Genomic DNA, 20,718 nt, shown 5'->3' on the forward strand with positions numbered 1-20,718 from the left:
AACATATAAATGCACAAAATGACTAGGACCAGCCTTTCTGGTCCATGGCGGTGAAGCCTGATAAGTGCAACACCCAAAGGGCTGCAACGTTGACGGCCAAGGCACCTGTCCAGCAGCCCTGAGAATGGACAGTTGAGAGGAAGAGGACACACACTCAGCCACCAGAACAACACATCGTAGGGATCGGACCATAGAGAATGATAGTCACAGTATATCATCTTTATATGTGTCCCATTATGGCGTACGTGAGCGCAAGGGCAGCTCCATTCAAATCAAATAACAAATGTAATTACATTAGAGACAATAGAGGCAATATCCATCACAGAGTGTGTTGTTTGAAAAGGTACTGTATGAAGCCAAAGTTGGCCATTTAATGCCACCTACAGTTATGCAGTGTTTGCTCAAGAGTATAATTAATTGGCTGATCCCTCCTGATTACCCGGATTGAATAATGGGGAGCGTTAGGCAGGATGCAACCTTTTGGAAGGTTCAGATAAAAATATGCTATATTGAACAAATATGTCTCCCCGACATGGAGATTATTAAGGAAATACGTTGTCTCTATTCATGAAATGTATATCTGCAATGCTCAAAGGTTTTGCGACTGAAAGTGGCCCGTGTGATTCTTCCTTAACGAAGAAGCTCCACCTAGATGGCTACTTTGTTGGAAGCCCTCAGTGGCAATGTTCATGCCAACATGGATTTCATCCATCTAGAGTCCTCTATCTAACTCCATGAGACTGACTCAATAGCCAGGTTTTGACCGCCAAACGCCGGCCTCTAATTGCAATGAGGTGCACCTGGAGACAAATAGATACACCTGGGTAAATTAAGACATGGCACATAACATAAATACCAGGTGTATTGGATCTTGTTATCATCAGTTGCATTTTCTCTGTTAGTACCACTCCTGTACCTGGCATCATGTGCATTTTGAGACTGACGGTGGTCACATGTGAGTATACAAAATCTGTATCTGATGCAGATTAGAATTTAAATATATATGACAATGTTTGTATTTGTGAGTGAAAAGAAGTACATGTAATATGATTTGAGGGACATTCAGTTCCTTTTGGGCAAAAAGGTATTCAAAGCATGGAATATGAGACCAAATGCTGAACTTGACTATAATACACTTAGTATAACTGAAATGCTTGAGTATAGAGACCAATGCTGAGTTGTAGCTTCATGGTCCAAGTGCATATGATGTTGAATGTTGCTGAACTAGCTGTGTGATGTTGTTTCAGTGCTGGCTACAGCTTGCTGCACACTAACAGATGGAGGTACTGTATGTAATAATGATGATACTACTTAACCAAGCTAATGTGAGTGGTGTGTAATTCCTGTTTATTTGTCCTGGCAGCAATCAGCATCACGTGTGAAGGCTCTGATGCTTTACTGCAATGTGGTAAGCTAGTCCACACTGCTGAACAGTATACTCACCGACCACCTATGATCGTTTATACTGTAGATTAGCGTCACTAGCCCACACCATAGAGACCCATACTTGGCTCTCCTTCGTGCCTCACTGTTCTCCATCTCCCTCAGATGGAGGTAAGATCCATATCAAGCGTGCGAACTACGGTCGTCGTCAACACGATGTTTGTTCTATTGGGCGCCCTGATAACCAACTCACCGACACCAACTGCCTCAGCCAATCCTCCACCAGCAAGATGGCAGAAAGGTACTAGAACCTGTAACTCCTTGGCTGTAGTGTAAACAACCACCAGCAAGATGGCAGAAATGTGCTGGAACCTGTTGTGTTTACCTGTATGAACTCATGACCTCAACATGTCTTTGAAACACACAGATGCGGTGGGAAGAGCGAGTGTATTGTCCCTGCATCCAATTTCGTTTTTGGAGACCCCTGTGTCGGGACTTATAAGTACCTGGACACCAAATACTCCTGTGTCCAACAGCAAGAAACAAGTCAGTCTCTGAATGTGTGCTAATAATATTTAGTGGTGGGCACCGATATCCATATTTGGATTCGACGTAGTGTTGGTATGACTGTGTCATGTTGGGACATTATTTAATTCTCCTACCCACTTTTTTAATCTTGTAAAAAAGTAAGCTCAGCTGATTGCTAGAAAAGGAATATAATGGGTTGGTTCCCCTATGGTACCAGCTTGTTAACTTTTGTTTCTCCAAGTGTAAACCACCCTCAACTGCTAAGCAAGCTGTGGATATGCAACTTGTTTAGTTTGAGTAGCCTATAGGGAGGTCAGAGACCTGGCAGTGTGGTGCCAAGATGCCGAAGGAACTGGTAGTGGACTACAGGAAATGGAGGGCTGAGCCCTTCCCTGCCAGGAGGCTAAAAGGATTGGTGTCAGCCCTCCGATTCTGAATTCTACACCATTGAGAGCTTTTTGACTGGCTGCATCACCACTAGGTATGGCATCTGACCACAAGGTGCTACAGAGGGTATCGCTCCCTGCATCAGGATTTCGACACCACCTGTGTCGGCAGGCTCTACATTGTCAATGACTCGCACCCCCCAAGTTATACCGGTCTCTGCTACTCCATAACAAATGGTACGGCTGCACCAAGTCTGGAACCAACAGGACCCTGAAAGGCTTCTACTTCCCCCAAGCCTTAACTGCTGAATGACTATCTGCATTGACCCTTTTTGCAGTAACTTTTTTGACTTGTCTCATATGCTGCTGCTGTTCCTTGTTAAATTGACATATCTAGCTCAATTAGCCAGCAAGAACATGGAAGGCAAGTGTCTCAAGCTATTTGATGCTTGTGCACTTAATCTGGTTTACCATGTTTCAGTGAACGGTAACTAGCTAGCGCAACTCCTACAGTTTTGCAGGGTTTATAGCCAATCTGACAGATTGGGTGTAGCGGGTCGACTTTATTTTTTTCACCAGTTTAGGTCTAGCCAGCCAGTTTGCTTAACCTCTTGAAACTAGGGGGCACTATTTTCATTTTTGGAAAAACAACATTCCCAAAGTAAGCAGGCTATTTTTCAGGACCAGATAATAGAATAGTTATATAATTGACAGCTTAGGATAGAAAACACTAGTTTCCAGAACTGTAAAAATATTGTCTGTGTATAACAGAACTGATATTGCAGGCGAAATCCAATCAGGAAGTGACTCTTATTTAGGGACCTCTGCGTCCCTATTGAGCAGTGAGGGATATCAACCAGATTCCTTTTTCTATGGCTTCCCTAATGTGTCTAGTGTCACAAGCCATAGTTTCAGGCTTTTATTTTAAAAAATGAGCGTGAACAACAACATTGCGTCAGTGGTCAGCTGGTGGCTCTCAGTGATTTGTGCGTAATAGACAAATGCGGCCATTGTTTCTCTCGCTCCTACTAAGAAGCCAACTGTCCCGGTTGATATATTATCGACTAGATATTTGAAAAACACCTTGAGGCTTGATTATAATAAACGTTTGCATTTTTCTGTCTATGGATCTAATTTGGAATATGTTTCGGCGTTGTGAAGAACAAACTGAGGTATTCCGGCTATAAAAATAATCTTTATGGAACAAAATGAACATTTGCTGTCTAACTGAGTCTCGTGAGTGAAAACGTCCGAAGGTAAACAAATTAATTTGATTGCTTTTCTGATTTTCGTGACCAAGTTGCCTGCTGCTAGCTGGACATAAGGCTATGCTAGGCTATCAATAAACTTACACAAATGCATTTCTTGCTTTGGCTGTAAAGCATAATTTCAAAATCTGAGATGACAGGGTGATTAACAAAGGCTAAGCTGTGTTTCACTATTTCACTTGTGATTTTGTAAAAAAAATTGTCCGTTGCGTTATGCTAATTAGTGTCAGTTGATAACAATTCTCCTGGATCCGGGATGGGTAGTTCCAACAGGTTAAAATGTTAGCATTTCGAGAACTGCTCATAAGGAAGTGAAACTAAAAGGTGACGCGCCTAACTTTTTGTACTTTGGTTCATGCTAACGAGTTTATAATGACTTTTAGAAAATGCACCTGAAATCAACATTCCCTGTTAGTGCCCATCACTAACACTTCACCAGGCTAATGTATGTCTTAATTTGTCTGGCCAGTGGTGTAACTCCTGTGTTGTCTTTGCAGTAAGCAGCATCATATGTGAAGGCTCTGATTCTCAACTACTATGTGGTAAGCTGGTTAACACTACCGTACAGTTTAATCATGTGGTGACGTGTATATTAGTCACTAGCCCACACCAACACCAAGGTTTGTCCTTTCTCTTCCTCAGATCGAGGTGAGATCCGTATTCAGCGTGCCAACTATGGTCGTCGTCAACACGATGTGTGTTCCATTGGGCGCCCACATCAACAACTCAAAAACACCAACTGCCTCAGCCAATCCACCACCAGCAAAATGGCAGAAAGGTACTGAAACCTTCAGTGTGCATTTAGCTGTAGGAAGTCATTGGCTGTGGTGTTAACCTCTACCTGTTGACACACAGGTGTGATGGAAAGCGCCAGTGTATCGTCAAGGTATCCAACTCTGTGTTCGGTGACCCCTGTGTCGGAACCTATAAGTACTTGGATGTGGCTTACACCTGTGACTGAATGTGAGTTTTGTATAGGTGCACATGACTGGGAACTAGAATTCGTGTTGTATTTTACCTTTATTTAGCATGGCAGTTAAGAACAAATTCTTAATTTCAATGACGGCCTAGGAACAGTGGGTTGACTGCCTGTTCAGGGGCAGAACGAAATATTTGTACATTGTCAGCTCATGATTTGTACTTGCAACCTTTCGGTTACTAGTCCAACTCTCTAACCACTAGGCTACCCTGCTGACGATTTTGTCTTGCAGGATATCTTCCTGGGGAACCTGAAGATGTACAAGGCTTCTGGGATATCTTCATCAGGTCGTGCTGTTTTCCTCCAACCTCTAAATCAACTTCAATGACCATTGTAAACCTGTGTACATTGTGCTGAAGCATTTCTTAAACAATTTCTGAACTGTGGCTGAATTAAACGAAGCGGCAGGAAGACGATACTAGTTGCCTCTTGTACATTAATAAATGTCACACCAATATTACTGAACATGTGTCCTTTATTCTCTCTTACTGGTCCTAATTCGTATGCATCAACAGCTAATCTGGTCACAAAGCAGGCCTGGATGGGTAAACATTTTAATACAATGTGTAGACCCTACAAACCTTGCTCGTTAAGTGGTTGGCTCATGAACCAAATGTTCCCTTGATGTGTAGATTCAGTTTGACTATTTAATCTGGTACTAAACATACTTGCAGGGAAGCTGCCCAACCACATACATTAGTCATCTAACAGCCTCTTAGCCAGAGACACAAAGGGTCAACGGCACGTCGACAGATCTCCCACTGTCAAATGGGGACCTGACCGATACAGCCCTCCAAGAGCTGCCCCTCAAGCATCAGATTCCACCCTGAGAAATACATTGAATTCCATTCCCTGCCCCATGCACCACCAATGAACGAGAAACATACAGGCCAATATAACAGCAAGGCCAACGATGTATGGAACCATGTCCATCTATGAGCATTTGAATGAGTGTATGCATTTGTACAAACACCTGCATGGCATCAGCCTCAACTGTATCAACAAAGCCCCTCAGTGTCATTCAAATGTATTTGTTTTATTTGGAATTAATTTGACATCTGTCTATCCTTCGCCCAGCAACTCCACTCCCCCTTATCTCCAATTCCACATCCCAAACCTCAGCTTCCCTTAGCCCATCCCACCTGTCTCTGCTGGCCAGACACTACGCAGCATATTTCAACTATGCTGTGATTAACATACAATTTCTATTGAATAGACTACAGATTGAGTTGAGAAACTATATTAGTAATTGACTTGCTCTCCAGATCTCCAAAAGGATATTTGGTGTCAATTTTAGATCAATGTTTTGCATTTTCAACCATTCCTGAGAAGCTACTTGAGGGCAATACTAAAATAAATGGTCAATTGATTCTGTATTCTCAACTAAATCTGCATTAGCTGAAAAGCACAAGTCTTGAATCAACTCATACACCCTGTCCCATGGAATCGGTAAATCAGATATCGCTTCCCAACTATTTTGCAATCTAAATGACACATATCAACATCCTGGTCCTCAAATGAAACTGGTATACTTTCCTATTTATGCTATTTGTATTCCTCTGCAAGTTCTGATAATTTATATTGGGCAGACAGACCACTTCCCTACCTCCTGCTGCTACCTGCCTCCATTTTTGGGGTAATGCTGTAATCAATTGGTTATAATCTAGTACTGAGTAGACCTTTCCAAATAATTCTGATAACTCCATGAAAGACAAGTCAACCATTCCAATTTACAATATCATTTAAATATAAAATACCCTTTTTCAAACTTGTTTCCCATAAATACAGGTCTTTCATCACCCAGCACATTTATATTCCGCCATAATATTTGTTCTATCTTTTCAGGGGGATGAAATTTAAATAGTAGCCAGCTCTGCAATGCTTGTTTGAAAAAGAGAGACTTTGAAAAAGGTATCATTTGCAGTCAATCAAAAATGAGACATTGAAATCTGTACACAGATAAAAAAAAGTTATTTAAACAGTGGATTAGCTTTTCTTAGTAGTTTACTTGAGAACCATTTAGGGTTCAAATGAAACTTTTGAATAAGTGAAGATTCTAGAGATGTTTAGTGCTTTTATATTGAATAATCTCACAACACCCAATTCATATTCATTATATAGCCAGCTAGTCCTGCATACCACCCATCATCCCACTGCTGGTTTGCTTCTGAAGCTAAGCAGAGTTGGTCCTGGTAAGTCCCTGGATGGGAGAACAGATGCTTCTGGAAGTGGTGTTGGAGGGTCAGTAGGAGGCACCCTTTCCTCTTGTCTAAAACATATCCCAATGACAAAAGGCAGTAGGGTGCCGTCTTTTGGATGGGACGTTAAATGGGTGTCCTGACTCTCGGTGGTCAATAAAGATCCCATGGCACTGATCGCAAGAGTAGGGGTGTTAACCACAGTGTCCTGGCTAAATTCCCAATCTGTCCTTCATACCATCATGGCCATCTAATCATCCCCGGTTTATAATTGGCTCATTCATCCCCCTCTTCTACCCTGTAACTATTCCCCAGGTTGTTGCTGTAAACGAGTATGTGTTCTCAGACAACTTACCAGTTTAAATATATATACAAAAATATACAGAGCCATAAGTAAGTGAGTAAACTGAGATATGACTAAGGAGTTAATCAGGGCAAATTTTCCATAAATAGACAGGTATTTACCTCTACCTCTACATTTAATATTTTTTTCAATGAATACCAAGCATTTCTACTTCACCGTCAGCCCATTTTAAATATGAACTGCATAGTAATGTACAAGTTGTATTTTTTAAAGACCCAATACGTAATATTTTACACTTTTAGTCCAGAGAGTACAGAAAAGTTATCTACATCTTCAATGAGACATTGCAGGGAACTAGCAAGCAGATGAAATATTAAATTTGAGTTAGCAGCATACATGGACACCTTTGTTTTTAAGCCATGGATTTCTAATCCTCTAATGTTGTTATTTGATATGATTTAATAGCTAGCATTTCGATGGCCACAATGAATAGATATGGTGACAGCGGACACCCTTGTTTAACTCTTCTTGACAATTCAAAACTCTCTGAGAAGTAGCTGAATTTTCTAAAACTGTTTGAATGATTTACAATTTTACACAGGAACTGGGAAATCTGAGGTTTGTAGTTTTTCAACTCAGCTATTGAAGATACAGGGTTATATTAGTTATATTTTAGCGGAACCCCATTTCTACAGGTTAAATCTTCTTGAATCAAAACACTCTAAGAAATTATTTAAACACCAGGCATTTTATGAATACATTTGTAGTCCGTAATTGCCTGTAGACCCTGCCACATATACGTCTCTTGTCTGGGCCATTGAATTGCGACTCCATTTTGTCCCTATACTGACAATCTGCTTGTTTGATTGCCTTGCGGAGGGAATAACTATACTGTTTATATTCAGCTTTATTCCCGACCTCTTTCCATGGTTGAATGCGGTGGTTTGCGCTTTCAGTTTTGCGCGAATGCTGCCTTCTATCCACAGTTTCTGGTTGGGGTAGGTGTTAATATTCACAGTGGGTACAACCTCTCCAATGCACATCCTAATAAACTCAGTCACAGAGTCGGCGTATAAAACTATTTTATTGTCTGAGGCTTCCCGGAACATTTTCCAGTCCATGTGATCAAAACAATCTTGAAGCGTGGATTCCGATGGATCAGACCAGTGTTGAATGGTTTTAGTCACGGGTAGATCCTGTTTGAGTTTCTGCCTATAGGGCGGTTTGAGAAAAATGGAGTCTTGGTTGGATTTGATAAATGCAGCCTGAGGATATCTGGTTTCCTGGGGAAGGGGGGGGGGGGTATACACAGCTGTGACTATAATCAAAGAGAATTGTCTTGGGAGATAATGCGGTCGGCATTTGATGTTAAGGATTTCTAGGTCAGGTGAACAAAAGGACTTGAGTTACTGTATGTTCATAAACCACCGCCCTTCCACTTACCAGAGAGATGTATTTTTTCTGTCGGCACGACGCATGAAGAAACCCAATGGCTGTATCGACTCTGACAACATATCCCGAGTGAGCAATGTTTCCGTAAAACATAGAACGTTACAATGCCTGATGTCTCTCTGGAAGGAAACTCGTGCCCTAATTTCGTCCACAAATTACTGCACAACTTCCAAAGGATTTGAAGCGAGGCGACCGTCTCTGTCTGCGCCATCTTTTGATCATTTAGCTTCGTCCTTTAAAATATAAAATGGAGAATCACAGATAAGTGTATGTGTGTAATAGAGAACAGATGCTCTAGAAAAAAGTTTATCCATTTATTTTTGTTTTTCCTCTAATTTATTTTGTATCTCTGTAGTTATTTTTTTTGCTTCCTGTACGATTAGAGAATGTATTTCCCTTAGTCCTGTCTCTTTAGCCAGAAACTGCTTTTTTATTGTTGTTGAAATGTCACACCCTGACCATAGTTTGCTTTGTATGTTTCTATGTTTTGTTTGGTCAGGGTGTGATCTGAGTGGGCATTCTATGTTACATGTCTAGTTTGTCTATTTCTATGTTTGGCCTGATATGGTTCTCAATCAGAGGCAGGTGTTAGTCATTGTCTCTGATTGGGAACCATATTTAGGTAGCCTGTTTGGTGTTTGGTGTTGGGTTTTGTGGGTGATTGTTCCTGTCTCCGTGTTTGCACCAGATAGGGCTGTTTTGGGTTTTCACATTTCTTGTTTTGTTAGTCTATTCATGTATAGTTTCTTTATTAAAGAACCATGAACAATAAACACGCTGCGTTATGGTACACCTCTCCTTCGACTCAAGAAAACCGTTACATGAAAATTGAATTGAATGACCTCTGAAGGTACATTTAAAGGTATCCCAAACAATAAGGGGATTTTCTGAACTTATGTTGTACTGGAAAAATTTAATTAGAAATGATTTTGTCTAAATTAAACATACATTGTCACCCAGTAAACTTCGATACCATGTCCAATATCCCCATCCACGTGGACATTCCGTAAGAGTTATGTGAAGGCCAATTAGATGATGATCCGATCACATTCGGTCTCCTTTTGTCCATTGGTTTGATATGGGATGAGCAGAGCAGTACCACAACGACAGTCCCACAGGTCATATTAATGATGGCATAATATAAATAAAAAATGAACTGTGGATCACGCTGCCATTTCATGATATTCTGGTTCGCCTAATTTCAGTTTGACAAAAGTATAGTGTCGCATCATTGTACCATCTAAACTGCAGTGAAAAATATTTTCAGACCAAAAATACTATTTTCAGGTGTTGGACACTGGTGTACAAAAATGTAACTCAGCATTGAAATAGCGCACTACTGATCCACCACTTAGACTTGATTTCAATGAGGGACAGATCGATTTTGGTGCATTGCCGAAATATGTGGGACAGTGCCAGAGATACCTTTGAGGAGATGGGGAAACTCCCTTGGCATTGTAATAATGCCCATTTGTATGTTGCCCATACATTGTCAATGGGCTGCGCAGTGCATTCTGGACTATTCTGGAACAAGGAGAGCTCTTCAAGGAGTGAATGGGAATCAATTGGCCGCCAGCTCAAAACCCCAACTTTAGCATGAATTCCGTGTACATGTGCAAAATTGCAACTGTAATCCGAGATGTTTGATATCGTACTGCTCGGGAATAGTGACATTATCTACTTTTGAGGAAAATAGGCAGGTTTCTCGCCTTTGAGAAGGCATTGCGTGACGATTAGCTTAGCAACCGTGTGACGCTTTATGACAATGTGAATGTGATCCGTCAAAAGTTTGTGGGGCGTTATACGCTTCTCCATTCATTGGCCAATGGGAGTATATCTCCTACTGTTCTCTAAAAATCGAAAGCAGCCTTTGCAGGTTTTCACAAAATATCACCAACATGTATCCTGCTTCACAAGAGGATCCAGCCTGCTTGACCATGCACAAGCAAAACATCCATGATAAGTACAAAGCCATCCCCACCCCCACTTTGGCCAATCGTATCACGTCTCTGTTCCTAATCTCCGCCTACAATCAGCAGCTTAAGAGGGAGCCAGCAATACAGAGAATAGTGAAGAACTGGACATTGGAGGCAGATTTAATACTGCAGGACTGTTTTGAGAATACTGATTGGAATATGTTCAAAGATTCATCCACAGTGGCCTCCCGAGTGGCTCAGCGGTCTAAGGCACTGCAACTCAGTGCTAGAGATGTTACTACAGACCCGGGATCAGCCAGTGGGGCTTTACTTGACCCAAGTCACCAGTTGAATTGCGTTTCCTCCGACACGTTGATACATCTGGCTTCCAGGTTAAAACCTGTTAAGGATAGGGCAGAATACTGCCCCCTTTGGAGGAATTGCGTGACCATAGTAAACTGAAAGAAAATCTGTCCAAAATTGCTAATATATGCATATAATAATTATTATTGTATAGAACACACTCTAAAGCTTCTAAAACCGTTTGAATTATGTCTGTAAGTATAGCAGAACTCACAGGGCAGCCAATCTCCCAAACGATTTCTCTCATCAGGAAAGTTGGGCACACTTTGACGTCATCGCCCCCACCCTTCCCAACCAGCTATGGATCTGGGATCAGTTTCTAGGTCTTCGCGAGATGTCTTCTTTCAATAGAGCGTTTCATTGTGCAAATCCCGCGGGCTTTGACCCTTTGGCAGGCAAAATACTTGGTGTCGCAAGAAAATACATGCACACTCCTGCGCGCGTTGCAACCGGACTGCCAATTGTTCCATGAAGCACGAGACGATGTCAGTTTGTCTGTTCGAGTTGAGAATTGTTTTCTACATTTAGAACATCCTAAAGCTTGATTCTGCACTTAGTTTGACCAGTTTAGTCGACATATAATATGTAATTTTGAAGTTTTGATGCGCAACCCCTCGAATTTTGGCTGCATTTCAGCCGGAATTTGTCGCGTTTGATAACACAAAGACACACGACTTGAAACCAAATGCTGTTTTGGGTAAGTATGAGTCCTTCCACTACTTCTGATCGAAGACCATCAAAGGTAAGGGAATATTTATGTTGTAATTTGGTGTTTCTGTTCACTCCAACATAGCGGAGAAATATTGCTTATGTCTGAGCGCCATCTCAGATTATTGAAAAATGAACGATCTATGTAACGTTAAAAAGAAATGTGACAAAGCGATTGCATTAAGAAGCAGTGTATCTTTCTAACTATATGTAGAACATGTATATTTAGTCAAAGTTTATGATGTGTATTGCTGTTATCTGGCGGAGTTATCGAAAATTCTCTGGATATTTTTGTAGTAATTTTTGAACATGGCGTCAATGTAAACAGAGATTTATGGATATAAATTGCATATTATTGAAAAAAACATAAATGTACTGTGTAACATGTCCTATTACAGTCATCTGATGAAGATTTTCAAAAGGTTAGTGAATTATTTTTCTTTTAATCCTGCGTTTGTGATTGCATCTTTTGTTCGACAAAATGGCTATATATTGGCTGTGTCTTTGGTGGTGGTTTGACATAAATATGTGCTATGTTTTCGCCGTAAAACATTTTAGAAATCTGACTCCCTGGGTAGATGAACAAGGTGTTTATCTTTCATTTGAGCTATTGGACTTGTTAATGTGTGGAGGTTAAATATTTCTACGAATATTTTTGCATTCTGTGCGCCATCTTTTGAGTTGAGCGTGGGTGGGGGGGTCCCCTAGGGGAACGTGGTAGCGTGAACAAGTTTTAAGCTGGCGGGAGTTACGGAGCGCGGTTAGGCGGGTCATGTTTCGGAGGATGCATGAATCAACCTTCACCTCTCACTAGCACGTTGGGGAGTTGCAGCGATTAGACAAGATTTAAACATTAAAAAGAAAAAGGGGGTAAAAAAAGACAGTCCACCCAGGACTCATTCATCAACATTGAAGAATCTACATCATCAGTCACAGTCTTCATTAGGAAATATGTTGATGATGATGTGCCCACAATAAAACTCCCTACAGGTCTAAACCAAAAACCATGGATGAACAGAGATATTCCATACTGCAGCATTCGATGTCAGAAGAACGAACATGATGACCTGGTGGTGTGCAATGCCTAGCAGGTACGAGCTCCAAAAATAAGTTAGAATGCAAAAAGACAAGACGGAAACTTTAATTGATGTTCGACAACTCAAACTTGGTTCGCGTGGCAAGGACTTCAGACTATCACAGACTGAAAAAGGCATTCCTGCTGTGCGATGCCCACCAAAGCCTCCCTCTCAGACGAGCTTAACTCATTCTATGTTCGCTCCGAGGTAGACAATACCAAGTTATCAAGGATAACTCTTGCTGCTCTGAATGACCAGGTGCTTCAAAGGATTTGATTGTTGACTTCTGGAAGCAGAGGATGGAACATACCCTGATCCACATCAACGGGACTGCAGTAGAGAGAGTCACGAGTTTTAAGTTTCTCAGCAACCACATCACTGCGGACTCGTCATGGACCAGCATGACAACAGCGTCTCTACTTCCTAAGGTGGCTGACGAAATGTGGCATGCTGCCTCCTCTCTAAATACTACTACTGCACCATTGAGAGCTTCCTGAGTGGATGCATCATGGTATGGCACACTGCAAGGCACTCTAGCGGGTTGTGAAGTACATCACTGGGACAGTGCCCTCACCCATCCAGGACATCTGCCTGAGGAAGGCACGCATCATTATCAAGGACCCCACAAAAATCAACCACAAACTATTCTCTCCCTTATCATCGGGCAGACCATATTGGTGTATGCAATCTGATTCCAACTGGCTTAGAGACCGTTTCTTTCTACAATCCATCAGACTGCTGACTACAGATATTTTGCACATGTTATTGCAGGTGCAGCAAAATGTGCATGTTACAAGCTTTAGTTAAAGTGCAGTAATACCTAACAATACAAAACAATAAACACAAATCCCCAAAATGTTAATAAAGGAATTAAGAAATATCAGAATGAGCAATGTCAGGGTAAAAAAAAATATTAATAAAAAATAAATATATCTACAGTATATATACACTGAGTATACAAACATTACATAGACTGACCAGGTGAATCCAGGTGGAAGCTTTGATCCCTTATTGATGTCCCTTGTAAAATCCACTTCAATCAGTGTACATGAAGGGGAGGTGATTGGTTAAAGAAGGATGTTTAAGCCTTGAGACAATTGAGACATGGATCAGCAGGACTCTGTGTAGTAAAAGGGTCCAGACCAATTTTCTAAATATGTACAGTAGCCCCCAAAAAATGGTCTGATGGACTTCTTCAGCTAACAGTCCGGTGTGCTCTGGACAGCTAGCGAGCCGCGGATTGCAGGCTAGCAGATGGGCATTCAGGGGATGTCGCGACAGCGGAGCCAGTTGAAACCCCCTCGGCCGGATTACGTCAGTTGTCCAGTCGTGATGGATCGGCAGGGCTCCATATCGGCAATTAAAGGGGTCCAGGCCATTTGGCAAAATAGGTATTGTAGCTTAAGGAGTGGCTGATTGACCTCTTCAGCTAGCTGGGAGATGGGCCTAGCATAGGCTAGCTCCAGGCTAATTGGTGGTTGCTTCGGGACAGAGGCGTTAGCCAGGAGAAGCCAATCGGATAGCAGCTAGCTAGCTGCGATGACCTAGGTGAAAAGGTTCAGAGCTTGAGGTAGGAATCCAGAGATATGGAGAAAAATAAGCCCGATTTGCTCTGTGCTCTGTGCTCTGTGCAGCTCTGTGCAGACTGGCGAGATATGTCCTTGCTAAAGGTAGCTGATGACCACTAGCAGTGGCAAGCTGACTACTAGCTAGTTAGCTGGCTAGCTTCTGTTGGGGGTTCCGGATCAAATGTAAAGGAAATAGCAGAATCATACCGCATCACCAAGCTTGGACAATTGGTCTCAACCCCGCCCTTTGCAGCTGGGCAGACGGGCCGACCTCGGGTGTGAAGGTAGGCAACAACACCTTCACCACGCTGATCCTCAAGACTGTGGAACAACAAGGGTGTGTGCTCAACCTCCTCCTGTACTCCCTGTTCACCCATGACTGAGTGGCAACTCAATCATCAAGTTTGCTGACAGCAGTGGTAGGCCTGATTTCCAACAACGACAAGACGGCATACAGGGAGGATGTGAGGACCCTGACGGAATGGTGCCAGGAAAATAACCTCTCCCTCAATGTCAACAAAACAATGGAGATGATTGTTGATTACAGTAGACAGCAGAGAGAGCTAGTCCCCATCCACTTCCACAGGGTCGCACTGGAGAGGACGAAAAGCTTCAAGTTACTCGGCGTGCACATCACAATCAACCTGAAATGATCCATTCGTAGAGAAAATGTGATGAAGGCGCAACAGCACCTACTCAACCTCAGGAGGCTGAAGAAATTTGGCTTGTCCTGTAAGGCCCTCATGAACTTCTACAGGTGCACCATTGAGAGGATCCTGTAGGGCTGTGTCAACGCCTAGTACGGCAATTGCAACCAAAGGGCTCCCCAAATGGTGGTGCGGTCAGCCCAACGCATCACCGGGAGCACACTGCCTGCCCTCCAGGACACCTACAGCGCTCGGTGTCACAGATAGGCCAAGAAGATCATCAAGGACCTCAGCCACTCGAGCCATGGCCTGTTCACCCCGCTACCATCCAGAAGGAGGTGATAGTACAGGAGCATCAAAGCTGTGACCTAGAGACTGAGAAACTGGAGATAGAAGTTTCTTACTCCAGTCCATCGGACGTTAAAATCGTCTCCTCTAGCCGGCCTCCTCCCAGTACCCAGCCCAAACTTAGTCACTGTTAAAAGCAGGGTACTGGGTTGACACCACCTGGTACTCTACCCTGTACCATAGAGACTGCTGCCATATGTACATGGTCATTCAACACGGTTCACTTTAATAATGTTTACAATACAGTACCTGTACTGGGGTTCTGTGGTCACCGAACTGCCTTCAAGCGCAGCGGTCGCCCTTCACAGGAGTGGCAACTGGGAACATATAAATGCACAAAATGACTAGGACCAGCCTTTCTGGTCCATGGCGGTGAAGCCTAATAAGTGCAACACCCAAAGGGCTGCAACGTTGACGGCCAAGGCACCTGTCCAGCAGCCCTGAGAATGGACAGTTGAGAGGAAGAGGACACACACTCAGCCACCAGAACAACACAACGTAGGGATCGGACCATAGAGAATGATAGTCACAGTATATCATCTTTATATGTGTCCCATTATGGCGTACGTGAGCGCAAGGGCAGCTCCATTCAAATCAAATAACAAATGTAATTACATTAGAGACAATAGAGGCAATATTCATTTTATTAAAGTAGTCCATTGTCTTCTATAATTTCTATGAGTTGGCAAACAAACTTAAAGGCTGCACACCATCACAGAGTGTGTTGTTTGAAAAGGTACTGTATGAAGCCAAAGTTGGCCATTTAATGCCACCTACAGTTATGCAGTGTTTGCTCAAGAGTATAATTAATTGGCTGATCCCTCCTGATTACCCGGATTGAATAATGGGGAGCGTTAGGCAGGATGCAACCTTTTGGAAGGTTCAGATAAAAATATGCTATATTGAACAAATATGTCTCCCCGACATGGAGATTATTAAGGAAATACGTTGTCTCTATTCATGAAATGTATATCTGCAATGCTCAAAGGTTTTGCGACTGAAAGTGGCCCGTGTGATTCTTCCTTAACGAAGAAGCTCCACCTAGATGGCTACTTTGTTGGAAGCCCTCAGTGGCAATGTTCATGCCAACATGGATTTCATCCATCTAGAGTCCTCTATCTAACTCCATGAGACTGACTCAATAGCCAGGTTTTGACCGCCAAACGCCGGCCTCTAATTGCAATGAGGTGCACCTGGAGACAAATAGATACACCTGGGTAAATTAAGACATGGCACATAACATAAATACCAGGTGTATTGGATCTTGTTATCATCAGTTGCATTTTCTCTGTTAGTACCACTCCTGTACCTGGCATCATGTGCATTTTGAGACTGACGGTGGTCACATGTGAGTATACAAAATCTGTATCTGATGCAGATTAGAATTTAAATATATATGACAATGTTTGTATTTGTGAGTGAAAAGAAGTACATGTAATATGATTTGAGGGACATTCAGTTCCTTTTGGGCAAAAAGGTATTCAAAGCATGGAATATGAGACCAAATGCTGAACTTGACTATAATACACTTAGTATAACTGAAATGCTTGAGTATAGAGACCAATGCTGAGTTGTAGCTTCATGGTCCAAGTGCATATGATGTTGAATGTTGCTGAACTAGCTGTGTGATGTTGTTTCAGTGCTGGCTACAGCTTGCTGCACACTAACAGATGGAGGTACTGTATGTAATAATGATGATACTACTTAACCAAGCTAATGTGAGTGGTGTGTAATTCCTGTTTATTTGTCCTGGCAGCAATCAGCATCACGTGTGAAGGCTCTGATGCTTTACTGCAATGTGGTAAGCTAGTCCACACTGCTGAACAGTATACTCACCGACCACCTATGATCGTTTATACTGTAGATTAGCGTCACTAGCCCACACCATAGAGACCCATACTTGGCTCTCCTTCGTGCCTCACTGTTCTCCATCTCCCTCAGATGGAGGTAAGATCCATATCAAGCGTGCGAACTACGGTCGTCGTCAACACGATGTTTGTTCTATTGGGCGCCCTGATAACCAACTCACCGACACCAACTGCCTCAGCCAATCCTCCACCAGCAAGATGGCAGAAAGGTACTAGAACCTGTAACTCCTTGGCTGTAGTGTAAACAACCACCAGCAAGATGGCAGAAATGTGCTGGAACCTGTTGTGTTTACCTGTATGAACTCATGACCTCAACATGTCTTTGAAACACACAGATGCGGTGGGAAGAGCGAGTGTATTGTCCCTGCATCCAATTTCGTTTTTGGAGACCCCTGTGTCGGGACTTATAAGTACCTGGACACCAAATACTCCTGTGTCCAACAGCAAGAAACAAGTCAGTCTCTGAATGTGTGCTAATAATATTTAGTGGTGGGCACCGATATCCATATTTGGATTCGACGTAGTGTTGGTATGACTGTGTCATGTTGGGACATTATTTAATTCTCCTACCCACTTTTTAATCTTGTAAAAAAGTAAGCTCAGCTGATTGCTAGAAAAGGAATATAATGGGTTGGTTCCCCTATGGTACCAGCTTGTTAACTTTTGTTTCTCCAAGTGTAAACCACCCTCAACTGCTAAGCAAGCTGTGGATATGCAACTTGTTTAGTTTGAGTAGCCTATAGGGAGGTCAGAGACCTGGCAGTGTGGTGCCAAGATGCCGAAGGAACTGGTAGTGGACTACAGGAAATGGAGGGCTGAGCCCTTCCCTGCCAGGAGGCTAAAAGGATTGGTGTCAGCCCTCCGATTCTGAATTCTACACCATTGAGAGCTTTTTGACTGGCTGCATCACCACTAGGTATGGCATCTGACCACAAGGTGCTACAGAGGGTATCGCTCCCTGCATCAGGATTTCGACACCACCTGTGTCGGCAGGCTCTACATTGTCAATGACTCGCACCCCCCAAGTTATACCGGTCTCTGCTACTCCATAACAAATGGTACGGCTGCACCAAGTCTGGAACCAACAGGACCCTGAAAGGCTTCTACTTCCCCCAAGCCTTAACTGCTGAATGACTATCTGCATTGACCCTTTTTGCAGTAACTTTTTTGACTTGTCTCATATGCTGCTGCTGTTCCTTGTTAAATTGACATATCTAGCTCAATTAGCCAGCAAGAACATGGAAGGCAAGTGTCTCAAGCTTATTTGATGCTTGTGCACTTAATCTGGTTTACCATGTTTCAGTGAACGGTAACTAGCTAGCGCAACTCCTACAGTTTTGCAGGGTTTATAGCCAATCTGACAGATTGGGTGTAGCGGGTCGACTTTATTTTTTTCACCAGTTTAGGTCTAGCCAGCCAGTTTGCTTAACCTCTTGAAACTAGGGGGCACTATTTTCATTTTTGGAAAAACAACATTCCCAAAGTAAGCAGGCTATTTTTCAGGACCAGATAATAGAATAGTTATATAATTGACAGCTTAGGATAGAAAACACTAGTTTCCAGAACTGTAAAAATATTGTCTGTGTATAACAGAACTGATATTGCAGGCGAAATCCAATCAGGAAGTGACTCTTATTTAGGGACCTCTGCGTCCCTATTGAGCAGTGAGGGATATCAACCAGATTCCTTTTTCTATGGCTTCCCTAATGTGTCTAGTGTCACAAGCCATAGTTTCAGGCTTTTATTTTAAAAAATGAGCGTGAACAACAACATTGCGTCAGTGGTCAGCTGGTGGCTCTCAGTGATTTGTGCGTAATAGACAAATGCGGCCATTGTTTCTCTCGCTCCTACTAAGAAGCCAACTGTCCCGGTTGATATATTATCGACTAGATATTTGAAAAACACCTTGAGGCTTGATTATAATAAACGTTTGCATTTTTCTGTCTATGGATCTAATTTGGAATATGTTTCGGCGTTGTGAAGAACAAACTGAGGTATTCCGGCTATAAAAATAATCTTTATGGAACAAAATGAACATTTGCTGTCTAACTGAGTCTCGTGAGTGAAAACGTCCGAAGGTAAACAAATTAATTTGATTGCTTTTCTGATTTTCGTGACCAAGTTGCCTGCTGCTAGCTGGACATAAGGCTATGCTAGGCTATCAATAAACTTACACAAATGCATTTCTTGCTTTGGCTGTAAAGCATAATTTCAAAATCTGAGATGACAGGGTGATTAACAAAGGCTAAGCTGTGTTTCACTATTTCACTTGTGATTTTGTAAAAAAAATTGTCCGTTGCGTTATGCTAATTAGTGTCAGTTGATAACAATTCTCCTGGATCCGGGATGGGTAGTTCCAACAGGTTAAAATGTTAGCATTTCGAGAACTGCTCATAAGGAAGTGAAACTAAAAGGTGACGCGCCTAACTTTTTGTACTTTGGTTCATGCTAACGAGTTTATAATGACTTTTAGAAAATGCACCTGAAATCAACATTCCCTGTTAGTGCCCATCACTAACACTTCACCAGGCTAATGTATGTCTTAATTTGTCTGGCCAGTGGTGTAACTCCTGTGTTGTCTTTGCAGTAAGCAGCATCATATGTGAAGGCTCTGATTCTCAACTACTATGTGGTAAGCTGGTTAACACTACCGTACAGTTTAATCATGTGGTGACGTGTATATTAGTCACTAGCCCACACCAACACCAAGGTTTGTCCTTTCTCTTCCTCAGATCGAGGTGAGATCCGTATTCAGCGTGCCAACTATGGTCGTCGTCAACACGATGTGTGTTCCATTGGGCGCCCACATCAACAACTCAAAAACACCAACTGCCTCAGCCAATCCACCACCAGCAAAATGGCAGAAAGGTACTGAAACCTTCAGTGTGCATTTAGCTGTAGGAAGTCATTGGCTGTGGTGTTAACCTCTACCTGTTGACACACAGGTGTGATGGAAAGCGCCAGTGTATCGTCAAGGTATCCAACTCTGTGTTCGGTGACCCCTGTGTCGGAACCTATAAGTACTTGGATGTGGCTTACACCTGTGACTGAATGTGAGTTTTGTATAGGTGCACATGACTGGGAACTAGAATTCGTGTTGTATTTTACCTTTATTTAGCATGGCAGTTAAGAACAAATTCTTAATTTCAATGACGGCCTAGGAACAGTGGGTTGACTGCCTGTTCAGGGGCAGAACGAAATATTTGTACATTGTCAGCTCATGATTTGTACTTGCAACCTTTCGGTTACTAGTCCAACTCTCTAACCACTAGGCTACCCTGCTGACGATTTTGTCTTGCAGGATATCTTCCTGGGGAACCTGAAGATGTACAAGGCTTCTGGGATATCTTCATCAGGTCGTGCTGTTTTCCTCCAACCTCTAAATCAACTTCAATGACCATTGTAAACCTGTGTACATTGTGCTGAAGCATTTCTTAAACAATTTCTGAACTGTGGCTGAATTAAACGAAGCGGCAGGAAGACGATACTAGTTGCCTCTTGTACATTAATAAATGTCACACCAATATTACTGAACATGTGTCCTTTATTCTCTCTTACTGGTCCTAATTCGTATGCATCAACAGCTAATCTGGTCACAAAGCAGGCCTGGATGGGTAAACATTTTAATACAATGTGTAGACCCTACAAACCTTGCTCGTTAAGTGGTTGGCTCATGAACCAAATGTTCCCTTGATGTGTAGATTCAGTTTGACTATTTAATCTGGT

The 20,718-nt window shown here is 42.4% G+C and overlaps 1 protein-coding gene across 1 annotated transcript; it reads left to right on the top strand.

Annotated features, from left to right (window-relative positions):
• Positions 1 to 846: 846 nt before the first annotated feature.
• Positions 847 to 20,518, top strand: LOC112255446 (rhamnose-binding lectin-like). The gene is made up of 17 exons (XM_042319241.1): positions 847 to 955; positions 1,248 to 1,283; positions 1,364 to 1,408; positions 1,549 to 1,684; positions 1,811 to 1,929; positions 4,063 to 4,107; positions 4,208 to 4,343; positions 4,421 to 4,524; positions 16,377 to 16,472; positions 16,765 to 16,800; positions 16,881 to 16,925; positions 17,066 to 17,201; positions 17,328 to 17,446; positions 19,580 to 19,624; positions 19,725 to 19,860; positions 19,938 to 20,045; positions 20,294 to 20,518. The coding sequence occupies exons 1-16, from the start codon at positions 925 to 927 to the stop codon at positions 20,041 to 20,043; spliced, it is 1,371 nt and encodes a 456-aa protein (XP_042175175.1). The 5' UTR covers positions 847 to 924; the 3' UTR covers positions 20,044 to 20,045; positions 20,294 to 20,518.
• Positions 20,519 to 20,718: the final 200 nt, after the last annotated feature.

Source organism: Oncorhynchus tshawytscha, unplaced genomic scaffold, assembly GCF_018296145.1.
Source record: "Oncorhynchus tshawytscha isolate Ot180627B unplaced genomic scaffold, Otsh_v2.0 Un_contig_1824_pilon_pilon, whole genome shotgun sequence".
In the NCBI taxonomy this organism is placed as follows: domain Eukaryota; kingdom Metazoa; phylum Chordata; class Actinopteri; order Salmoniformes; family Salmonidae; genus Oncorhynchus; species Oncorhynchus tshawytscha.